This window comes from Sorghum bicolor, chromosome 3, assembly GCF_000003195.3.
Source record: "Sorghum bicolor cultivar BTx623 chromosome 3, Sorghum_bicolor_NCBIv3, whole genome shotgun sequence".
Taxonomy (NCBI): Eukaryota; Viridiplantae; Streptophyta; class Magnoliopsida; order Poales; family Poaceae; genus Sorghum; species Sorghum bicolor.
In genome coordinates this window covers 61,877,272-61,897,430 of record NC_012872.2, presented here as the reverse complement: position 1 = coordinate 61,897,430, position 20,159 = coordinate 61,877,272, and the positions used below count along the sequence as shown (strand labels likewise).

Genomic DNA, 20,159 nt, shown 5'->3' with positions numbered 1-20,159 from the left:
CCTAGCCGTAGACCGTAGTTACCCACCGGGCTAAGCAATTACCTAGGCCTTGTTTACTTTCATCTAAAAACCTAAAAATTTTTTAAGATTTTCTGTCACGTCGAATATTCAGATGCATGCATGGAGCATTAAATATACACGAAAATAAAAATTAATTGCACAGTTTGATTAAAATTTACTAGGCAAATCTTTTAAATCTAGTTAGTTCATAGTTAGACAATAATTACCATAAATAAACGAAAGTGCTACTGTGTCGCGAATTTTTTTCCTTTCTAAACTAAATACGGCCCTAGCAAACACAAACACAAGCACTACCAAATCATTGGCCAGTGCACTGTGCACCCAGTCAGACTCAGCGTAATTACTCACCAACCCCTCACTCGACGGGCGGAGGACATGTAGCCTGCCGGCCGCGCTAGACGTTGGTAGCAGCAGTGCACCGACGGACACAGGGAGGCGACAGCCGACGGCGTACACCACCCGTCCGGTACGCGCACTTTCCTTTTACAGGCGAGGGGTGCCTGCTTTGAGCACGCGAACCGTGCCGCGCCTCACGTGTATCCCAGTATCCGGCACGTCATCAACCCGGGTAGGCGCCGGAGCTAATCATCAAAGGTGGAAAACAGACGCTAGGAGGACTTGCCGGACTGTGGAGTACCGCGGGGATAGTCTGCTCCGGATATTGGAGTCCGCGGACGGTAGACCGCAGCCAAAGGCCACGGCCCACGGCACATTCTGCCGCGTCTTATCAACGGTGTTGCTGGGGCGACGCGACAACTGCACTCCAACAGCAAGCGAAACAGTGAGGCCTTGTTTAGTTACCAAAAAAATTTCAAGATTTTTTGTCACATCAAATCTTGTGACACATGCATGAAATATTAAAAGTCTGTTTGGTTTCCCTAATTAAATTTTAGATAGTTAAACTTTAGTCACTTTAGTAGCTAAAGTTCCAAACACATTGACTAAAATGAGTTAAAATAGTTTAGTTCCATTAGTCACTCAAGAGTAGCTAAAATAATTTTAGCTAGTTAAAATTTAGCAAGGGGAACCAAACAGGCTCTAAATGTAGACAAAAATAAATACTAATTACACAGTTTACCTGTAATTCGTGAGATGAATTTTTTGAGTCTAGTTAGTCTATGATTGGACAATATTTTTCACAAACAAACAAAAGTACTATGGTAGTCAAAAACTAAATTTTTTTCCAAAGTGAACAAGGCCTGAGACGCTCCCGGCCCCAGCCTGCTTGTTACGCCGACCGGGACGGGGCATACTGTAGGGCATAGCTGTGGGCTCTGCCGGGTTCCCGTAGCGCCGTGCCGCCACTCCCGCGGTCCCGCCGCAGACGCGCGGACCCCGGGGCCCATTGCCCTCGTGGCCTCGTGCCGTGCTCTGGCTTCCGAAGTCCCGTCCCCTGCCCGGCTGCCCCCCGACGCCGCGGGCGCGAGCTCCGAAAGCACCGCCCGCTCCCACACCCGGCACGAGCGCGAGGCCACTCGCCACCCACCCCGTCACACACACACACACCCAACTGACCCGCCCGCCCGCCCGCCCTCGGCCTCGGCCCTCCCCCTACCTCCGTCGCTCTTCCCGTGAAACCCTCCAGGATCCAACGAAAAAGGCGAAATCTCCGAACCACACCGCCATAATCACACACACGGCCCTCGCAGGGCCGGCCTCAAATGGCCTAGCGGCCCTCCGCCTCAGTAAGGGCAAGGCAGTGGGTGGGTACTGGGGAAGACAGACACGAGCCGTGGTGCCGCCCCGCAATGCCGGCGCCCGACCGTGCCGCGGCGGGGGGCGGGGGTGCGGGGGGCCACCTCCGCGGCCACGCGCACCTCACCAACTGCATCCACCTCCGCCACCACCACGGGCACGCGCACGGTCACGGGGGAGCGGGAGGCGCGTCGTCGTCGGGCCGGAGGCGGAGCCCGGCGTCCGTGGCGTCCGCGTCGCTGATGCGCGACCTCCTCGCGCTCCAGCGCTCGCGATCGCTCCGGGACCCGTCCACGCGCCGCTCCGTCGAGTCGTCGTCCAGGGTGGCGGCCGACCCCGACGCCGACGCCGACACCGAGGACGACGACGACGTCGATCTCCCCGCCGCCAGCGCCAAGTCCCGCCGCAGCAGCGCCGGGGCGCTCAAGACGCTCCTGGACCAGCTCGCCGAGAACCCCCACCCCCACCCGAAACCCGGCCGACGCCCGCCCCGCCGGTTCAAACGCCGGGCCGGCCGCCGCGCCACCGCTGTCAGTAAGCCTCCGGACCGCGCGGCCAAGCTCTCCGTCAACTCCAGCTCCCAGGAGGCCGTCTGCGGCAACAGATACCTCTTCCATGGCGACGACGACGACGATGGCGGGGAGGAGATGCAGCAGCAATTGCCGCAGGACTCGCGCAACGTCTGTGGCATTCCGTGGAACTGGTCGCGTCTGCACCACCGCGGCAAGTCTATCCTCGACATGGCCGGCCGCAGCCTTTCGTGCGGCCTCTCCGACTCCAAGTCGGCGGCGGGGCGAAAGTCTGAAGAAGCCGCCGCCTCAGGTGGCCGCGTCAATGCCTCGCGTCCCCTTTTCCCTGTTAAGTCCGAGAGGCTGGCCTCGTCGACCAGTTCGGACTCGGACGCGCTGCCCCTGCTGGTTGAGGCTGCCACCTCCGGTGCTCGCAACCGCATTGGCGCCATCTCTGGAAGCTACTCTGGAGAGCTTGGTATTTTCTCTAACCAGACCAGCGAGATGGACTCCGACCTGCTGTCTGAGTCTCAGTCAGGGCAGAAGTCACACGCCTCGCAGCATGGCCGTGGGCGTCACCGTAGCCTGACACAGAAGTTCGCACCGAAGACGTTCAAAGACGTTGTTGGGCAGAGCTTGGTGGTGCAGGCGCTGTCCAACGCCATCCTGAGGAGGAAGATTGGGTTGGTGTATGTGTTCTATGGGCCGCACGGCACGGGCAAGACTTCGTGCGCGCGTGTCTTCGCCAAGGCGCTCAATTGCCTCTCCTCTGAGCATCCTAGGCCCTGTGACTCGTGCACGTCGTGCATCGCTCACAATCTTGGCAAGAGCAGGAGCCTGATGGAGATTGGGCCTGTTGGCAACATCGACATGGATGGCATTGTGGACGTCCTCGATAATGTGATGCTTTCACCAGCACCATCACACTACAGGGTGTTTATATTTGATGACTGCGATACGCTGCCACCTGACACTTGGAGTGCTATCTCTAAAGTTGTGGACCGGGCGCCCCGTCGTGTTGTGTTTATCCTTGTCAGTCCAAACCTTGAACTTCCTCATATCATCCTGTCGAGATGCCAGAAGTTCTTTTTCCCAAAGCTGAGGGAGTCCGACATTGTCAATACATTGCAGTGGATTTGCACCAGTGAGAGTCTAGATGTTGATAAAGATGCACTGAAGCTAATTGCATCCCGTTCCGATGGATCTTTGAGGGATGCCGAGATGACTCTTGATCAACTCAGTTTGCTGGGACAAAGGATTTCCTTGTCTCTTGTCCAAGAATTGGTAAGATATCTCACAAGCATTACAGTGTCATCTCTGTTTTTTTTTGCCCATGTTGGTCTGCAATTTCTATGGCTGAATATAAATTTTGGGAGAATTTTACAGTCAAGATCTTGATAACTCTAGTGCGCTGAAACATGTCATATAATTAAATAGACACTTCTACGATATCTCAGGTGCCTGATTTTCTGTAGCAGTGTGCAAATTTGTTTCCCAATGTATTCCAGTATTCAATCGTCGTATAAAATATAGACAGATGCAAATTGTAAGCGCTACTATCTTACTGATTTATTCTTATTTCTGTGCTGAACTAAGGCAGTAACTGATTTTATATCCCTGTAACAGAGATCGTAACTCTGTTTTCATTTAGTTCTCTTCATCATCCGGTCTACTCTGACACAACAGTAAAATATTAGTTCCCCGTTTGTTTTGCAGGTTGGTCTGGTGTCTGATGATAAACTGGTTGATTTGCTTGATTTAGCACTATCTGCCGACACGGTGAACACAGTGAAGACACTACGAGACATCACAGAAACTGGTGTTGAGCCTTTAGCACTGATGTCTCAGCTTGCCACAATAATTACTGATATTCTTGCTGGTTCATATGCATTTACTCGAGAAAGGCCCAGGAGAAAGTTCTTCAAACGTCCTACCTGTAAGCAATGTTCATTAACCACAGTATATTCAAAATATGTGTTGTCTTCCAGCGTCACTGTTCTCTTAGGTAAAATTCTGCATTGGCATAATCTAGTTTCTTTTCTTTTGGCATGAATTCCAGTGTCAAAAGAAGATATGGAAAAACTACGCCAGGCCTTGAAAACACTATCTGAAGCTGAAAAGCAGTTGAGGGTTTCTAGTGACAAGGCAACCTGGCTTACAGCTGCTCTGCTTCAGCTTGCTCCTGATAAACAATACCTGTTGCCTAGTTCATCAACTAGTACAAGTTTAAACCATGGTGTGCTGGTTGGCTCATTTCCTGATAGGGTTATAGGGAGGACCTCAGCAGTTGAGCATAAAGGTAATGTGGCAGGCACGTCTTATGGTGAAAGGAGAACTGTTGAACACACAGAAAATGGTCATGTGTTGTCAACCAGTTCTGTCAGAGCAAATGAGGGAGCTAAACACAGAAAAGCAGAAAATGAAATGATCTGGCAAGCTGTGCTTGAGAGTATCCAATCAGATTCATTGAGAAAAATGATGGCTAAAGAGGCAAGGCTAAACTCTGTCAGCCTAGGTACAGGTAAGGTTCTCAATCTGTCATCCATATCAATTTTTGCAATCATCGCAATTTGTCCAAGAATAAGTTTTCCGTAATTCAGTGCTTAATATTTGCCAAAAAAAGATTCGGTGCTTAAGACAGAGGAAAAGCTCGTTTTGAAATATTCTGGAAACAGTATAAAAAGGCATTTCAACTAAGTTTTTGCTTGCTTTTGTCTGTGGTACATTTGTAGTAACTCTTGGATTTTTTTCTGAAGTTAGATGCAGTACTCTTGCTTTTATCTCAGCTCACTGATGACAGCATTTGCTCTGAACAAAGTATCGGATATCTATCACTGAGTTGATGGCATCCTTTTGAGTGTAGGAATACAAACATTGTAACTTTACTGCTGAAGTCAAAGTGTGTGGAAGAAAGTAGCAATGTAGGAGCATGTAGCTAGCTAAGCTCATCTAATTCTATTTGTACTGTTTTAACTTTTTACTGTTGTTGTCTTGCACATATATTCTATAAGCTGCAATGCCTCTGATAGTGGTTAATTGGTGTTCTCAAACTCAATCCGTATAACTTTATGTGGTCTTTCACTTGAGTACTTGATGTGAAGTATTGCTAGATTGTCTTTCTAGCAGATCATTTTCTAACATCAGCTTCTTTTCTTCCAACAGCACCAACAGTGCAATTAATATTTAGCTCACGTATCAATAAGTCCAAAGCCGAAAACTATAGAGCTCAAATTCTGCAGGCATTTGAGTCTGTTCTTCGTGCTGCTATAATACTTGAAATCCGATATGAATCAAAGAATGATGCCAAAACAAGTCATGCTCCATCAATGTTTCCTTACCCTGAGTATGACTCCTCCAATGCGACTCTGAGGAGATCCTTTACTAAACATAGTCCACTATCTTCTGGAGGTGAGAATCTAATTACGAGGCTTAAAAAGGATAGTGTTGTGAAGGGAGCTAACTCTAGTAAGACTAGATGGATGCAATCTGATCCCCACATATTAACAGAAGGTGAAATAATTGAAGTTGGACCTTCTCACATGCATTGGCATGCTCAAACAAATAATGGTGTTCTTGACATAAATGAAAGAAGAAAGGAGAATGTATGGGAGGAAGAAGCTTCGTCTTCACCGAACCAAGATAGCGTGACTAATCGAAAAGTAAGAGATGGGAACAGACAGCGTCGACAGAACAGCATAGTAAAAGGAAAGGTATCTCTTGCTCATGTTATCGGGAGGGCAGAAGCTTGTTCTCAACGAGGAGGCTGGTCTAGACGAAAAGCTATATCGATTGCCGAAAAGCTAGAGCAAGAGAATTTGTAAGTGTTATTATCCTGCAATCAATTCAGTCAAACTTTTATATAAGAACTCATGTTTGTGTGTTTGTGTTTTCACATAAGAAATAAAATAAGTCTTGTATGAAAAAAGTTCTACCAACATCCACGGTCTCATAATAATTTTCTTGAAACCACAAGGACCATTAAACATGTAGGAGTCAATACTCGATACCAATACCATTGTACCAGACATGTTGACTCATTTGCCAATTGAGGTTGTGCATTTGTATTGCATGTTTCTCACTGGGGAAGTATTTGTGCGCAGGAAGTTGGAGCCTAAATCGAGTCTACTTTGTTGGAGAACTTCAAGGACTCGCCGGAAGGTAATATTTCATATTTGTATTTTATCATAATCTGTGGATACCCCAATGATTCAGTGTTACTGGTTCTTTCAGTGCAAACTTTCATTTTAGCTTCTATCAGCTATTTTCATCTGGGACTCGGATTGGTTTCAAAATTCGAGACAATTCATTTGCATATATATTCTAAAAAAGAAACTTGTCTGGAAAATATTGTGGACGTATCGAACAGATCATGGTTAATCATGTATTTTCACTGGATGGTACTTAAAGTCTGGATAGTGGATAGTTCCATAGTCTCCTTTCATTTGAACATGTATGTGGATTTGGTAGCTATCCTTAATTCGGTCATTTCTCATGTCAAAATGACTCCTTAAAGAAATAGAAATAGATCGTATCATGTCACGAATTTGTTTCAGTAGAAAAGTACCATACAACCATGCCTCTTAACAGAATAACCAAGTGCCAAGGGAGATGAACATTCTGGGACTCTTGATTCTGAACAGAAGAGATCTGGTGTCATCTTGCATGCATGCTAAATTGACTTCTGCCATCTTTGCGGGACTTTACATCTCATTGATATGACTGCAGAGTGTAAAGTGAATATTAGCATCTGTTTATTTATACTCCTCTGGTTATGGCAATTTTATAGATGTTATTTGTGAAAATTGTGGTCAAGATTATAATAGCTTTTCGCGGATTTGTGTGGTTGCAGAGTTCAGAGCGCTTTCGTGATAGTATAATCTTACTAGGTTTTATAGGTATGTCAGGATAGCATTAGTAGTCAAAATCATGTTCCGGAGAGCATGGTGCTGTCCAAAACAGTATTTTGTGACGGGAAGGGTGAGCCTGAATTTCTGGCCAATTGAAACAGAGCATTTGGATCCTGCATGGCTTTCAATAGAATTGAGCTTGATGATTTAACCTTCTCCGGCTGATCCAATTATTTCCCTGCAGCTCTCTTCAATTAAGGTCAGGAATCGAAGGTCACGTGCCATGTCAAGGCTCATATTGTGTGGAAGATGCATTTCGACCAAATCTCCAAGATAGAAGAATTTGAACTGTAGATTTTACAACCTGTTAACTTAGCATTCATAATTATTCTGTCTGTACCTTGTAGGCTGTAGCCGTATCAGTTTGTAGATCCTTTTCTCTCACTCTCTCTATTCTGTATATTTCTTGACATGTAAAAAACGATGATAGAAGTGGCATAGCAAATTCTTCTGTCAAAATGCTCTGTATTTTTTATAGGCAGACCAGAATAAAACCTTTGTATTCGGAAGTCTCTAATAAATGTCTTTGGTACATGGACACTGAACATTTTAATGGCATGATTAAATACGGGTGAAGTTCCGATCTCGAAAAAAAAAATCGCATGAGTAGGCTGTATTTTATCAAACTTTCCACTACAGCGTCAGTTATATGGTGTAATTCGAAGGGGGGGGGGGAGGAACTCAGAATTTTTTCCCTCTTTAAAACAATTTGAAGGTGACAGATAGGGTTTGACCAAGTACCAATGTATCTTCTTCCATTCTTTCTTGGGCCTTAGTTAATGAGTGTCCATGTGGGATTTGAGATTCTGAGTTCGAAGGCATTCTAACTTTAAAATAAGACATTTTATCCTCGAACTCTCAAAACCACTTACCTCTCTGCCCTGGTTTGATGTGGTTTCGAAGATGATTTTATATTTTTTAATTAAACAAACAATAAATACTTCAGGTTTTAAAATATGGTGGTTTGAACGGTCCCGAAAGTGAGAGAAATATGGCTCTCTTGGGTCAGCTAACCCAAGTACGTAGTAAGCTCGTGGATTCCATGTTAGCAGGTACAGTGATCAAGAATTTAGTGGCCTTGCAAATAGAAAGCCTTGTTAAAGTTCTGTCACGTGGGATGAAATGAGCATCTCCAGCAGTTTGGTAAAACTCTATATAAGCCAGTTTAGCGGCCTCCCTCCGTTAATCTCAATGAACTTGCTATTTCTTATTTATTTGGCAAAACTAGAAAATAGCTACTCCAACAGTTTGGTAAATGGGTTGTCATCTTTTGGCAACTTGCCATCCAGCAGCACCGCGCGCCCATATTTGTCAACTTGCTATCCAGCAGATTAGTTGATTTGGTTATTGGTTGTGGGTCTTCTTTTTAAGTTTATCAAGCTCAATTGACAAATTGTTGGAGACTACTTCTGAGTTCTGAAGGAATAGGGAACGGCTAGTATAAAACAAGCAATGCATAGGGAGGCTGGTGGTTTGCTCGGCGACCAGATATTCGGCACACCAAACCTCGTCTTACATTCTTAGGCTGGTGTTTGGTTTGCAATCAGAACATGCCGATGAACTTCTAGCCTTGCCAAAAGTTCGACCAACAAAAACGATGTAAAATTTTAGTTATCTTTGGCACAAAAAATAAACTGTAGGATGCCTAATCATCTATGTCTCGCCACAAGTCTGGTTATAAATCACACACTAATCAAGTTTAGGCACGTTGAGCTATATGGCAAGCTGTGGCATGTTCTGGTCACCAACCAAACAAGAAGCGCGCCTAAGGTCTGGGGCTGAAATTCTTCACCACATTTGAAGCGTGATGTCATGCAGCTTGAACCAAACATACCCTAAAATTCTGATGGATCCTTTTAGCTCTTTGCTCCGGTACACATTCTGGCTGGCAGGGGCAGACAGGTGGATCTAGAGGAAAAGAGTAAAGGGGCTCATGTCATCTTCAACGTCCAGTACCCCTCCCGGCCTCCCTCTCTTCCATGGCTAGAAAGATTAGGAGGGCTTCATGTTGGCGGGTGGGGTTGTGTGGTTAGGGATCAGGAGCGACATGGAAACAGATGCACTTCTAATCATGCAGGAGGTGAATTCAGTTCAACTGTCTTTGATTCCATGATAGTTGGTCTGGTCAGGGAAACCGATAAGTTTGCTAATACAATAGCACAATACACATCCCACGTAACAAACTCAACTCCATTTTCGAAGTCAAATTGGAGCCAAATGCTCCATTCACGATTAGACAAAACCGCACACCCTCCATTGACCTTATGGTCAACAACATCTGAGTAAGGCCTCACAGTTTAATGTCACTACACCACTAGGACTGTCCAAGGACAGACCTTACAACACTGTTGTGCCTGATGAACTAACTCATTCAGATGCTCCTCTGTTTAGCGAATCCATCCAACCTGAGCAAAATTTCATAAATTTTGCACCCCTATCAGAGTATGAGTATCAGGGTCCATGTCAGATTGTTCAGCGGAAAGTTCCAGATAGGTAGGCAGCTCTGCATGAAATGATCCACAACAGGTGACCAAAGAAATATGTTTAGATGAGCGTCAACAAGTGAGGTACTATCAGGCAAGTTGTTCACTAATTGAAAATGTAAACCGAAGCAACAGAAGTTTACAGGTAGAAGATTGAGTTGGTAAAGACCAACCTGACAACTGGAGGTTTCATTTGCTCATCGTGGTCGACAGATAAAAGTTCCAAAAAATGGAACAAGAGGACATGAAGGCGACACGAGCAGGCAAAGGAATCACCCTGGTACGCACATAAAAAAACTAGCATAAAAACCAGTTGCATTCCACTAATGGGTTAAGCAGACATTAAAAAGGCACCCAATTTATTCAACCATATCCATAATTAGAAACATCTGAGATGAATATGAAAAATGACAAGCCAAGTATCCATACCAAAAGTTGACAATTGATACAGGAATCCAAAACTTAAACCCTGTGATATCCATAACAAAGTGAAACATATAATAGTATCAGTTATTTGTGTTAAAGTTGCTCAGATATAATACATTCAGGCAGAGGGATTACCATATAGAAGCGTAGGAAGGGCATCATTTTGATATTTGGCTGGGAGTTCTGAAAGTTTCCCCAACCACAAGTTGTTCCAAGCAAAAATTACAGCAATAACACAAGGACCAAGCACGATCTGGTTCAAGATGACCTGAAATGACAAATAGTTATAAGAAAAAGGATGTTTTGCATTAAAAAGCTTAAATAACTCAGCACGTTAGGCTAGAATGGAGGAGCGAAGCGTACCTTAGCAGACAAATTTACAAACGTCTGCTTGGGCATGCACCGATCAAGGAGCTGATACCATGCGTATGAACCTGGACCATAAAGAAGAAATCCATAGGAAGCCATACGAAGTGCACGAATCCAATCATGGTTCAGCAATATGTCTGGTATGAGTTCCTGAAACAAGCACCTCGATAGATATCAGAATCACAATATGATGTGCTGCACAAGCATTCATTAGAATGCCCAATGCGACAATGCCAGCACCATATATACTATCCAAAAATTTGATTTGGTAGTGTTGGATCACACAAGCACTGCACAAAGCACATGCTTGAGCATTACAGTTTAATCTGCATTGAAGGTAAAAAATACTGAAGCGGAATTGCGTTGAGGTGGCATCTGCTATGGTCTCAAGATACAGTCATACAAAACCAAAATCTACATGGATTTAAAAAACTAAAATCTATATGGATTTAAGTTGCTTTCATGCTTTCTACTCCCTCCATTCCAAATTATAGGAGTAAAAGCAATAACGTTTGGAACGAATGGAGTATTAAAAAATACATTCAAGGCATAAGGTGCATGACAAAGGGGATGGGTGACCTTAGTGTCGGAATCGGCACAGCATCTTCGGCGGTCGACGATGCGGCTGCGGACTTGCGCGATGGTGTCGCCGGTGAAGGTGAGAGAGGCCGCCGTGACAGCCTGCCTGAAGGGGAATTCGATGGGCCAGCCGCGGCCCTGCTCGATGGACTCCGAGGAGGAGGAGGACGACGAGAGCGGCTCCCGTGGGGGACCGCGGCGGCGGCCGCGGGGGTCCGTGTTGCGGCGGCCGCGGCGGCGGGAGTCGGACTTGCGGCGGAGAGACGGGAGGTTCCACCACCACTCCCCGCCGTTCCCTATGGCCTTCATGTTGGCGCCGCGGCGGCGGCGGCGGGAGAGGGTGCTGAGTACTGACCGCTCGAATCGAAGGCTGAGGCAGAGCGCGGAGCTGCTGCGCTTGAGGAGGGGAGGCTCCGATACTGTCGAAAGGCTCCGAATCCTCCGGGGGTCAGTGTCCCTGCCGATGGGCCGCGACATAATCAGTGCAATGCTGGGCTCCTCTCATGACCATCAAACGGCCTTTTTTTTTGTAGGCTTCAAGACGGCCCTTAGCATCTCTGAGAATACACCCACAACCTTGTACTCACGGCCCAAGTTGGATGGGCTGCTTACATTTGCACGGTCTCCCCAGTCCCCACGGAACAAATGACTATGGTACAAATGGCCCCAGTAGGCTCGCTGCACTGCATGCTGCCTCTAGACTTTTAAGGGAAAAAAAAAGACTACCTCTGAATTAGATGATCAATATAGGCCTTGTTTGACACAGCTCAACTTCACTAGTAAAGCTGTTTTTTTAGAAAATAGCTTCATGAGTGACTTTATAGATGAAGCTGAGCTGTTTTGGAGAAAGCGTTTGGCAAAATAGCTTCACCAACAACTACTTCATGCATAGTTGAGAGAGAGAAATGAGGGAGAAGCTGCAATAAGCTACTTTTTTCCAGCTTCATCCAACTTATGTCTTTGTGAGAGGAGGAGAAAAACAGCTTCATCCATAAAGCTGTTTTGGAAATAAGTGTTTGGCAAAAAAACAGCTCACAACAGTTCATGAAGCTGTTGTGAGAGCATCTCCAACAATTGGCAAAATTTGGCTTGCCAAATCTTGAGTTTTGGCAAGTTGCTAAAATAGATGGCAAATGAAATTTTATGTCATCTCCAATAGTTTGCTATTTTGAGTTACCAAATTACAAAATCTAGGGCCCACTTGTACCTAAACCCAACTACCGTCGATCCCCCGCACCCCCTTCCGCGCGACGACGCATCGCGGCCTGGGCGCCGCCCTTCGTACGTGATCGTCGCCGGCCACAGTACGTATACGCCAAGGCTGTTCATCTCGTCGGCTTCCGTAGACGAGAAGATCGCTCCGATCAGGTTCGTCGCCCGACCATCTTCATGTATTCGCGTCGATAGGTTGCTGATCGTGTATGTTTGTTATACTGACCTGATCGAACATTCATATTTAAGTAGGTTCACCAATTGAATATTTATTTTAATTAAATCATCTCTCACCCAAACACTGCTCAATCAGGAATCATGTCTAGATGAACACGATGGCAAGATGAACACGATATAGAATCAACATCACCAAGACGTACACACGGTACTGAAATATATACTCGATCAGGAAGATGAACTGAAATATCCATCGATCAGAAATATACTCGACGGCGGATATATATACCTGATCAAAATGTACGCGATGATATAATCTGGATCAGCAGTTCTCCTACTACGATGGATCACGCCCTGATCGTCGGGCATGGATCAGCGACACTACGATGGATCAGAAAGATGTACACGTGCAGAACTCTGATTGCGGCATGGCGGAGATTGAGAGATTGGCAAGGGATGGAGATGGACAGGGCATGGACATCAAACATACCTGATCACGGCAGCCGGCGGAGGAGACCTCCTCGCGACGCAGTTGCGCACCTGGTCGCGGGGATCTTGCCCAGCCGGAGGAGATCCTGGTCGCGGCCGAGACGAACGCGGAGGCGCTTCAGTTCCAGTCGGGGAGGTGAAGAACGAAACGAAAATTCCCTCGCATATATGCTCGGCGACGGCGCGGGAACAGTCCGGGAAATTTCACGAGGGCGCGCGAAGTGGAGTCGAGGGGCGCGCGCGGCGTTTGCGACGGCCTCCGCGCCGCGAATACTTGTTCGCGCGGAACAAAAGGATGGCAAGTGTCGGGAATTGGCAAGTCCTTTTAGCAAATTGTTGGAGTTGGTTTTTTGCCTCTTTTGCCAAATTTTTAGGATGGCAACTCCATTTAGCAAACTCTTGGAGATGCTCTGCTGTACCAAACAGGCCCATAGTTTCATCTTAAAAATATGATAAATATAGTCCATAGACTACAGATGTGAAAGCAAGGCGGACGATTTATTCTTTCCATTAACGTGTAAATACTAAAGCTTCACTGGCTGAGGTAAGGCAATCTTGTATCACTTCCAAGTTTCAATGACTGAGGCGAGGCTTCAATTTTGTGTGCTCATTCTAGATACTAGATAGATGAACTAAATCTCATAGTAGTTCATAGAGCGAAGCAAATAGTTCAGACATAAACTAGTAGACCATTGTGTCCCATGCATGATGCCCTCCACTTTGAGGGAGGGCTTGAGTAGTTGAGAATGTATGGATCAAACAGCCCCAGATTGCGCTGATGGAACTGTTAAAACTATTCATGCAGACATATGCTCACATCCACGCTGCATTCTGCTGGTGACCAGCTTAACATATATATGCCACAATCATTTTCTGTACGTTTCCTTTTTCTATTTCAAAACACCAGCTGTTCCCGCGTTCCCACCCGATGCTTGGGAAGTTTTGAGCAGCAGTCCATGATGTTGCACTACACCCCGAGATCCCCAGAAAACTAACCGGTGGTTGAGCTTTTTGTCAAACAGGATGGAGTTTTATATGGGAGTGATGCCGCTGCCACCTCATGATTGAGGCCTCGGTTGAACAAGTCATCAGGACTCTCAGGATCGATGACAACATCCAAAGAATAAAGAAATTCAGCAGCCGAGAAGGATTGTGATGCCATAACTGAACAGATTAACGATTGAATAATCCCGTCAGACAATGATAAAAGAATTCGTAAAAAAAAAAGGATGGTTTCGTGTTGCGGTGGATGCATGGAACGCGTGATGTCTATTTCCATGCAAGAATTTATGCAAGGCCGTTTCACCATTGGGTGATGATGATGGCTGCGGTTGGATTTATTGGATCTGTCAAACACGAAGCTGCTAAGGAATATGTCTGACATGACGTCCTGCCGTCCTGGGAATGGGATTCGGGCATTCGGCCTTCAGTTCCCAGCATCCCCAAAGGTTAATCTGACCCAGGCCAGAATATCATATCATATCTAGACTCTTCTATAGAGGAAGTAATCGACTTGTAAAATTCTCAAGAAATGGTACTGCTGGCTGGTAGCCAAGTTATTGTTGTTTCTTCCCCAAGCAATGGGGATAACGACAAGTCCTGTCCTGAATTACCACGACCTTACTCCTGTCTCCTAGCTTGACGCATCTGCCGAAATATCACACGCCTCTAGAAATCTAGATTCTTTTATAGGAGTAGGCGGCAAAAGAATTCCGGCGCATGTAGTTGTCAATGTGTAACCCTCGATAGAAACGCGTGGGATGATGGGATCTGCCGGGCTCCGGCCTCCGGCTCCGAAATGAGCTGCCACTGCCATGCACGTCTCAGTTACAGTCACTGTTGCAGCGCGTGGGCATGACGGCGAACCGAAGCTGCTGCTGATTTCTTCCTCCTCGGTTCGAAACCACGCACGCTCGTCTGCTGTTACTACGCACCAACCACTCCAATGCATAATACATATGCGTACGTTAATTAATTCCCGATCCATCCAAGGAATAAGCAAAGCAACCGCTGACAGATGAGGGACGATGATGGATCATCAAGAGACGGACATGGATGGACATGGGGATGGGATAGTTGGGGAGACGTCGCCGTCGCACGCTCGCGCTCGTCGTCTCAAGCAGCTTGTCTGGCTGTCTCTCCTCTTTGTTTAACTTCGCGCCCCGCCCGCCGTCTCCAAGCCTAGCTCAGCTCAGCCAGCGTGCGCGCCCACAAAACCCCACGTCCTCCCCGCCGGCCAATCACACTCACACCGCACGAACCCAGGACGTCGCGACACCGTCGGTCACCGCGACGTACGTAGACGCAGAGCCTCGTGGTAGCTAGTTTAGCTAGCTCACTTCCACACCGCACCGCGCGCCGTGTTGTTGCCTTCTTTTATATCCCGCGGGGATGCGCCTGCCTCGGGGCAGCTGGTGACATCGGATTCATTCGGATCAGGCCAAGAACTGCTCCGGCAAACCTGCCGCGCCCCGCCCGTTGTCTTGTCTGCTGTTTCCGATCGACAACGCCGCGGGCGCGCTTTCTTCTCAAATGGACGCCGAGTGGAGCGACGGCGCGGCGGCGGCGTCACCGCCGACGGTGTCCGGCGGCGAGAGCAAGCCTGGTGCTGCTGGTGCCGTCTCGTCGTCGGCTGATTGCCCAGGGTCGCCGCCGGTGTCGCCTGCGCCACCGTCGACGACGTCGCCAGCTGCTGCTGCTGCTGCTGCCGGGAGCGGGAGGAGGCGGTCGGCGAACAAGCGGGTGGTGACCGTGCCGCTGGCAGACGTCAGCGGGCCTCGGCCTAAGGGCGTCGGCGAGGGCAACACGCCCACGGACTCGTGGGCGTGGCGGAAGTACGGCCAGAAGCCCATCAAGGGCTCGCCTTTTCCGAGGTACACACCACACGTACTAGAAGCAATCGTAATCAATCATGCATCCATGGTTACATGGCCGCCCCGTGTGCTTCGAGTTCTTGTGGACGCATCACGTATTATTAGTCTAGATTTTTGTCGAGTAGTTTTGCTGATCTGGATTTCATTTGGTTTTTGGGGTGCGGCGGGGCAGGGCTTACTACAGGTGCAGCAGCTCCAAGGGGTGCCCGGCGAGGAAGCAGGTGGAGCGGAGCCGGGCCGAGCCGGACAAGGTGATCGTCACCTACTCGTTCGAGCACAGCCACTCCGACGCCGTGGCGAGGGCGCAACAGAACCGCCAGCAGGCCTCGAAGCCAAAGGCGGTCCAGCGGCAGCCAGTCCCGCCGGAGCCGGCGGCGGAGTCCCCGTCATCCGGAAGCTACGACGTCGCTGCTGCCACGGTTTGCGGTGCCGGCGCGCCTGCTGCTGCTGCAGCCGGGACCGAGGTCGGCGGCGCGGCGTCCGTCGAGGTGCGCGACGAGTTCAGGTGGCTCTACGACGGCGTGTCCGTCACCTCCTCGGCGTCGCCCTCGGACGTCGAGGCCGCGGACGAGATGCTGTACGGGGCGATGTTCTTCGGCGCCGCCGCCGCCCCGCCCGCCGCGCCCCTCCCCGACGAGTTCGTCGGCGACGTCGGCGGGCTGTTCGACTACGGGGAAGGAGGCGGCGAGGAGGACGCCATGTTCGCGGGTCTCGGCGAGCTGCCCGAGTGCGCCATGGTGTTCCGGCGGCACGCCGGCGACGGGCTTTCGGTGGCCGGCGGGGTGAAGTGAAGGTCGAGCAGCCGGCCGGCGGAGAGCACAGCCGCAGGCCTGGTGGCCTGACATGTGGGGCAGGCTGGCCGGACTCCAATAAAAACCAGATAAACTCATGTAGAGCTCCTTGATCTATCTACTTTTGGCTTGTTGTTCTCTTCCCTCTTGTCATCACGTAGCCTTTTTCTTTCATCCTTCTCTGATTGGATGTTTATACACAGACACAGACACGGTAGCACATATAAAAACTTGAGGCATTTTACATTTGCATAGAGTTGATTCGGTGGGCTGGCTGGCATGAGGGGTTTGAAAAGGACACACAGATCTTTTCTTGTCAATGGTTTGGTTGAAGCATTTTGTTTTCTGTGCAAGAGCACGAGAGCCAGACAGAGAGAAGCTCAAACAATCAAACCAACGTTTTCTAGCTAGGTCACTGACATGTGGTACAGGCCGGACACAGACTCCAATAGAACCAGATAAACTCATTTGAGCTCCTCTTAATCTATCTACTTTTGAGTTTTGGCTGCGTGTTCTCTTCCCAGTTGTCCCGTAGCTTTTCCTTCATCCTTCTTTGATTGGTTGTTTATATATTCTACAGTACACGGAAACGGTAGCACGTAGTAGAAGAACAAAGTTAAGGCATTTTTGCAGTTGCACAGATCGAGTTGATTTGAAGTCGCAGAAAAAAAAAAGATCAAGTTGATTTGGTGGGGATGAAGGAGGGGATTGAGAAGTACACACAGATCTTTTTTTTTTTTGTCAATGGTTTGGTTGAATCATTTTGTTTTTCTGTGCAAGATAATGGGTACGTTCAACCACGAGAGCGAGAGAGAATTAAACATTGTTTCAAACCAACGTCGCCAGCCTAGCTAGGTCACTGTCGTACGTGTCCCGCGCAAATGGATATATATAATACAATACTGTAATAACGTCGATCGAATTCTTGATGACAGCGGAAATTAGCAAAGGTTTGTTAGTCCCAGCACTTTCGTGTCAGAGGTGAAGTCTTCAAAAAGGACACTGTCACCACCGATCGGCGTCCCGGCCGGTCCCGACAACAGAGTTGAGCATGCGTTTCGTTGCCGTGCTGCACTGGCACACGAACAACGACGACGCCACGGCCGGCCCACGGCGGTGTGAACTCTGCCTCTCGACATGCACCTTTCTTTCTTCCTCGCGTTCGCCGTGTTGCCGCCATCGACGAGCCGAGCTCATGCCTGACTCTGACACTGACAGTGACAGCAACGCGGCGATATATCTATACGATTAAAGGGTTGACTCGATCTCTCTCCGCCAATGTGCACGCACGTCGATCGGCGACTCTTGCGTGCACCCGCGCCCGTCGCTAGCCAAGTACCGCGCCACTTGATCCGAGATGGCTTTGACCGAGCGCGCCCGGGATCGCGACGTGCGTGCCCTCGGCAAGTTTGCTTCGTCGCGAAGGGGGAGAGTGGTGGCGCGCGCGTGGCAGATTATTGTATGGCGGCGTCGCGCGGGCACGAGGAGTTAACAATCCCCCCGAGTAAACGCTAGCTGCGCCCTCGTTTTGTTTTGTCTCGTTGCATTATTATTTCGTTACTACTGTGCCTTGTGGTACTACTATGGATCAGATGCACATATTATTATCTGGTAGTAGTATCTCACATGCAAATGCTATGTGCCGTACAGAATACAGATCATATGTGCTGCAACTGCAACGAGCACCTACACCTACACGGATACTACACAGCACACACCTATGGATATGGCGTCTGAATGCATGCATCGGTGTCCAAGTCAGAATAACATAATGCTCAAAATTGTGCCAAGAGTTAGCGAAAAAAATAGTAAACTACACAAGCGAGCAGAGTAGTAGTACAGAACCGGTGGCGATGCCAACGCATCTGAAGCTGAATCTCGGGGGGGGGGGGGGTTCGGGGCGATTCGCCTGCAGGTTCCACATGCAGCTTTTTCTCAAACTTCCATTCAGATCTCCCGCACGCCGCATCAAGGAAAACCCAGCAGCATCCATCCCAACGGATTCTGCTTCTGCACGGGCGAATCGCAGGGCAATTCTCCTTTGGCACGCATGTTCAGTTCAGCTCAAGTGACCCTCATCGAGTAGTTCTGGACGTGCCTTTGTGCCAAAGACGAACTGCCCCGTAATTCGCCGGCGCCGGCACGGCGGCACCTCGGCCGACGGCTGTTCTTGCTACGGTACGGTGCTCGACGACCGACGAGCACATGTCCGTCTTGGTCCCGGTGGACGCAAATATATATATAGATGCACCGCGCGCCGCTGGAGCCGGAAGGTGCATCGGGAATGGATCCGAGACAGCATATGCCGGAGGAGGGGGAGGAGGTCAAGCGGACTATTCCGGAGGAGCTTCCTTGCCTGATGGCGATCTGAGGATCTCACGCCGGATTTTTCCTGACGAATGTGCTGCCGGATGTCCCCGCGGGTGCCCCTGCCCTATCGCGCCTCCGAAAGCGCGAGGGAACCGAGCTCCTCTTTCTCTCCTACGAATGTGACTGCCCCAGACCCCAGTTGCCTCGATCAGATGTTCCGTGGTAACCTTAGTTTCTGCGTTCTGCAACTGATCAAGTGCAACAATCCCCAGCCATGCCATATCCCAGCCCAGCACTTCGGGACCTTCCTGCTCTTACGCTGCTAGCACATCTGGAAATGGCGCAATAAATAGGCCAGTCTCAGTGGAGAGTTTCATGACGTTGTTTCCAAGACTACCATGTCATGTGAAATGAAATGAAACTTGGATGAAACACCCACTCTCAATGGACAGTTTCATTTCATAGTTTCATAGGCAAAACTAACCCGAAAGTTAGGGTGTGTTTGGTTCGTTTTCTATACAGTCTGGCTAGCAAAACTAACCCAGCCTAGGTTGAGCCTGTTCTAACTAGGCCAATTCGTAGTTGTTTGGTTGTATGCATTGTACTAGCCTAGCTGGCATTGGGTGTGTTTGGTTGTCTATCTTGTTTTGTACAGAATTACCTCTTCTCTCTTCTGGTAAGGTTACCGGCTCTCACATATTTTATCGAACACCACCACACCTGACTAGTCAATACCGGTGAAGAGGACTAGTAGCGAAAGAGAACGGGAGTAAAGACCAGGAGGTGACGGGAATGAATCACGGAGCCAGCCGGAGCCTAGCTCCAGAAGAAACACCAACCTGGTGTTTCTACTTGGGCCTAGCCCTGACTGTATAGCAGGCCAGATGGAGCTTGGCTCCAGGGGCTGGCCAGACAACCAAACACCCCAAACCTGACTCATTCAAGCAAAAAGCTAGGTTTGGAGGCCAATCAAACACACTCTATCAGAACAGGTAATCCGAATACAGGACTCCAAACCAGAACAAATATTACCAAATTTTCAGTAAGGCAAAAAATGAAACAAAGATTTTGCCATTCTCACCAACTGTCAATAGCTTTTTGAATCAGTTCTGTGCTGCCTGATTGGTCATAAACTCTTGCCCGTCCGAAATCTTCCTCAATTTTAAAAGACCTTAGAACACACGTTAGCATAGTTCTTGCATCCTGCAGAGAGATGTGAGCAGAACATAATTAAGAGCTCATTAAATTGAATCCATATGCAGTTTCTGTTCAGGGCAAAGCCATCAATACATATGCAGCTAAACTCATCAACAAACAC

The 20,159-nt window shown here is 48.4% G+C and overlaps 3 protein-coding genes across 4 annotated transcripts; 2 read left to right on the top strand and 1 right to left on the bottom strand.

Moving 5' to 3' along the window:
* LOC8062130 (protein STICHEL-like 3) lies at positions 1,548-7,679 on the top strand. 2 transcript variants are annotated; one of them, XM_021457601.1, is made up of 7 exons: positions 1,548-3,509; positions 3,942-4,161; positions 4,285-4,746; positions 5,388-5,633; positions 5,733-6,042; positions 6,326-6,383; positions 7,317-7,679. In XM_021457601.1, exons 1-7 carry the CDS (start codon positions 1,770-1,772, stop codon positions 7,407-7,409), a joined length of 3,129 nt encoding a protein of 1,042 aa, XP_021313276.1. In that variant the 5' UTR covers positions 1,548-1,769; the 3' UTR covers positions 7,410-7,679. The 2 variants fall into 2 exon arrangements, with proteins under 2 accessions (XP_021313276.1, XP_002458444.2); XM_002458399.2 differs by having other exon boundaries at positions 5,388-6,042.
* LOC8069833 (protein Mpv17) lies at positions 9,218-11,433 on the bottom strand. Its single transcript, XM_002456252.2, has 6 exons — positions 10,990-11,433; positions 10,405-10,560; positions 10,177-10,309; positions 10,045-10,084; positions 9,789-9,892; positions 9,218-9,635 (listed from the first exon to the last, which is right to left on the bottom strand). Exons 1-5 carry the CDS (start codon positions 11,296-11,298, stop codon positions 9,805-9,807), a joined length of 726 nt encoding a protein of 241 aa, XP_002456297.1. The 5' UTR covers positions 11,299-11,433; the 3' UTR covers positions 9,218-9,635; positions 9,789-9,804.
* LOC8062129 (probable WRKY transcription factor 65) lies at positions 14,781-17,029 on the top strand. Its single transcript, XM_002458398.2, has 2 exons — positions 14,781-15,740; positions 15,913-17,029. The coding sequence occupies exons 1-2, from the start codon at positions 15,400-15,402 to the stop codon at positions 16,529-16,531; spliced, it is 960 nt and encodes a 319-aa protein (XP_002458443.1). The 5' UTR covers positions 14,781-15,399; the 3' UTR covers positions 16,532-17,029.

Excerpts from the sequence above, each read along its gene's own strand:
- LOC8069833 (XM_002456252.2), bottom strand. The coding sequence starts at position 11,298 with ATGAAGGCCATAGGGAACGGCGGGGAGTGGTGGTGGAACCTCCCGTCT. Across the intron at positions 10,310-10,404 it reads TTGTAAATTTGTCTGCTAAG|GTCATCTTGAACCAGATCGT; the intron begins GTACGCTTCGCT and ends TTGTCATTTCAG. Across the intron at positions 9,893-10,044 it reads GTATCAATTGTCAACTTTTG|GGTGATTCCTTTGCCTGCTC; the intron begins GTATGGATACTT and ends TGTGCGTACCAG.
- LOC8062129 (XM_002458398.2), top strand. The coding sequence starts at position 15,400 with ATGGACGCCGAGTGGAGCGACGGCGCGGCGGCGGCGTCACCGCCGACG. Across the intron at positions 15,741-15,912 it reads AAGGGCTCGCCTTTTCCGAG|GGCTTACTACAGGTGCAGCA; the intron begins GTACACACCACA and ends GCGGCGGGGCAG.
- LOC8062130 (XM_002458399.2), top strand. The coding sequence starts at position 1,770 with ATGCCGGCGCCCGACCGTGCCGCGGCGGGGGGCGGGGGTGCGGGGGGC. Across the intron at positions 4,162-4,284 it reads GTTCTTCAAACGTCCTACCT|TGTCAAAAGAAGATATGGAA; the intron begins GTAAGCAATGTT and ends CATGAATTCCAG. Across the intron at positions 4,747-5,387 it reads CTCTGTCAGCCTAGGTACAG|CACCAACAGTGCAATTAATA; the intron begins GTAAGGTTCTCA and ends TTCTTCCAACAG.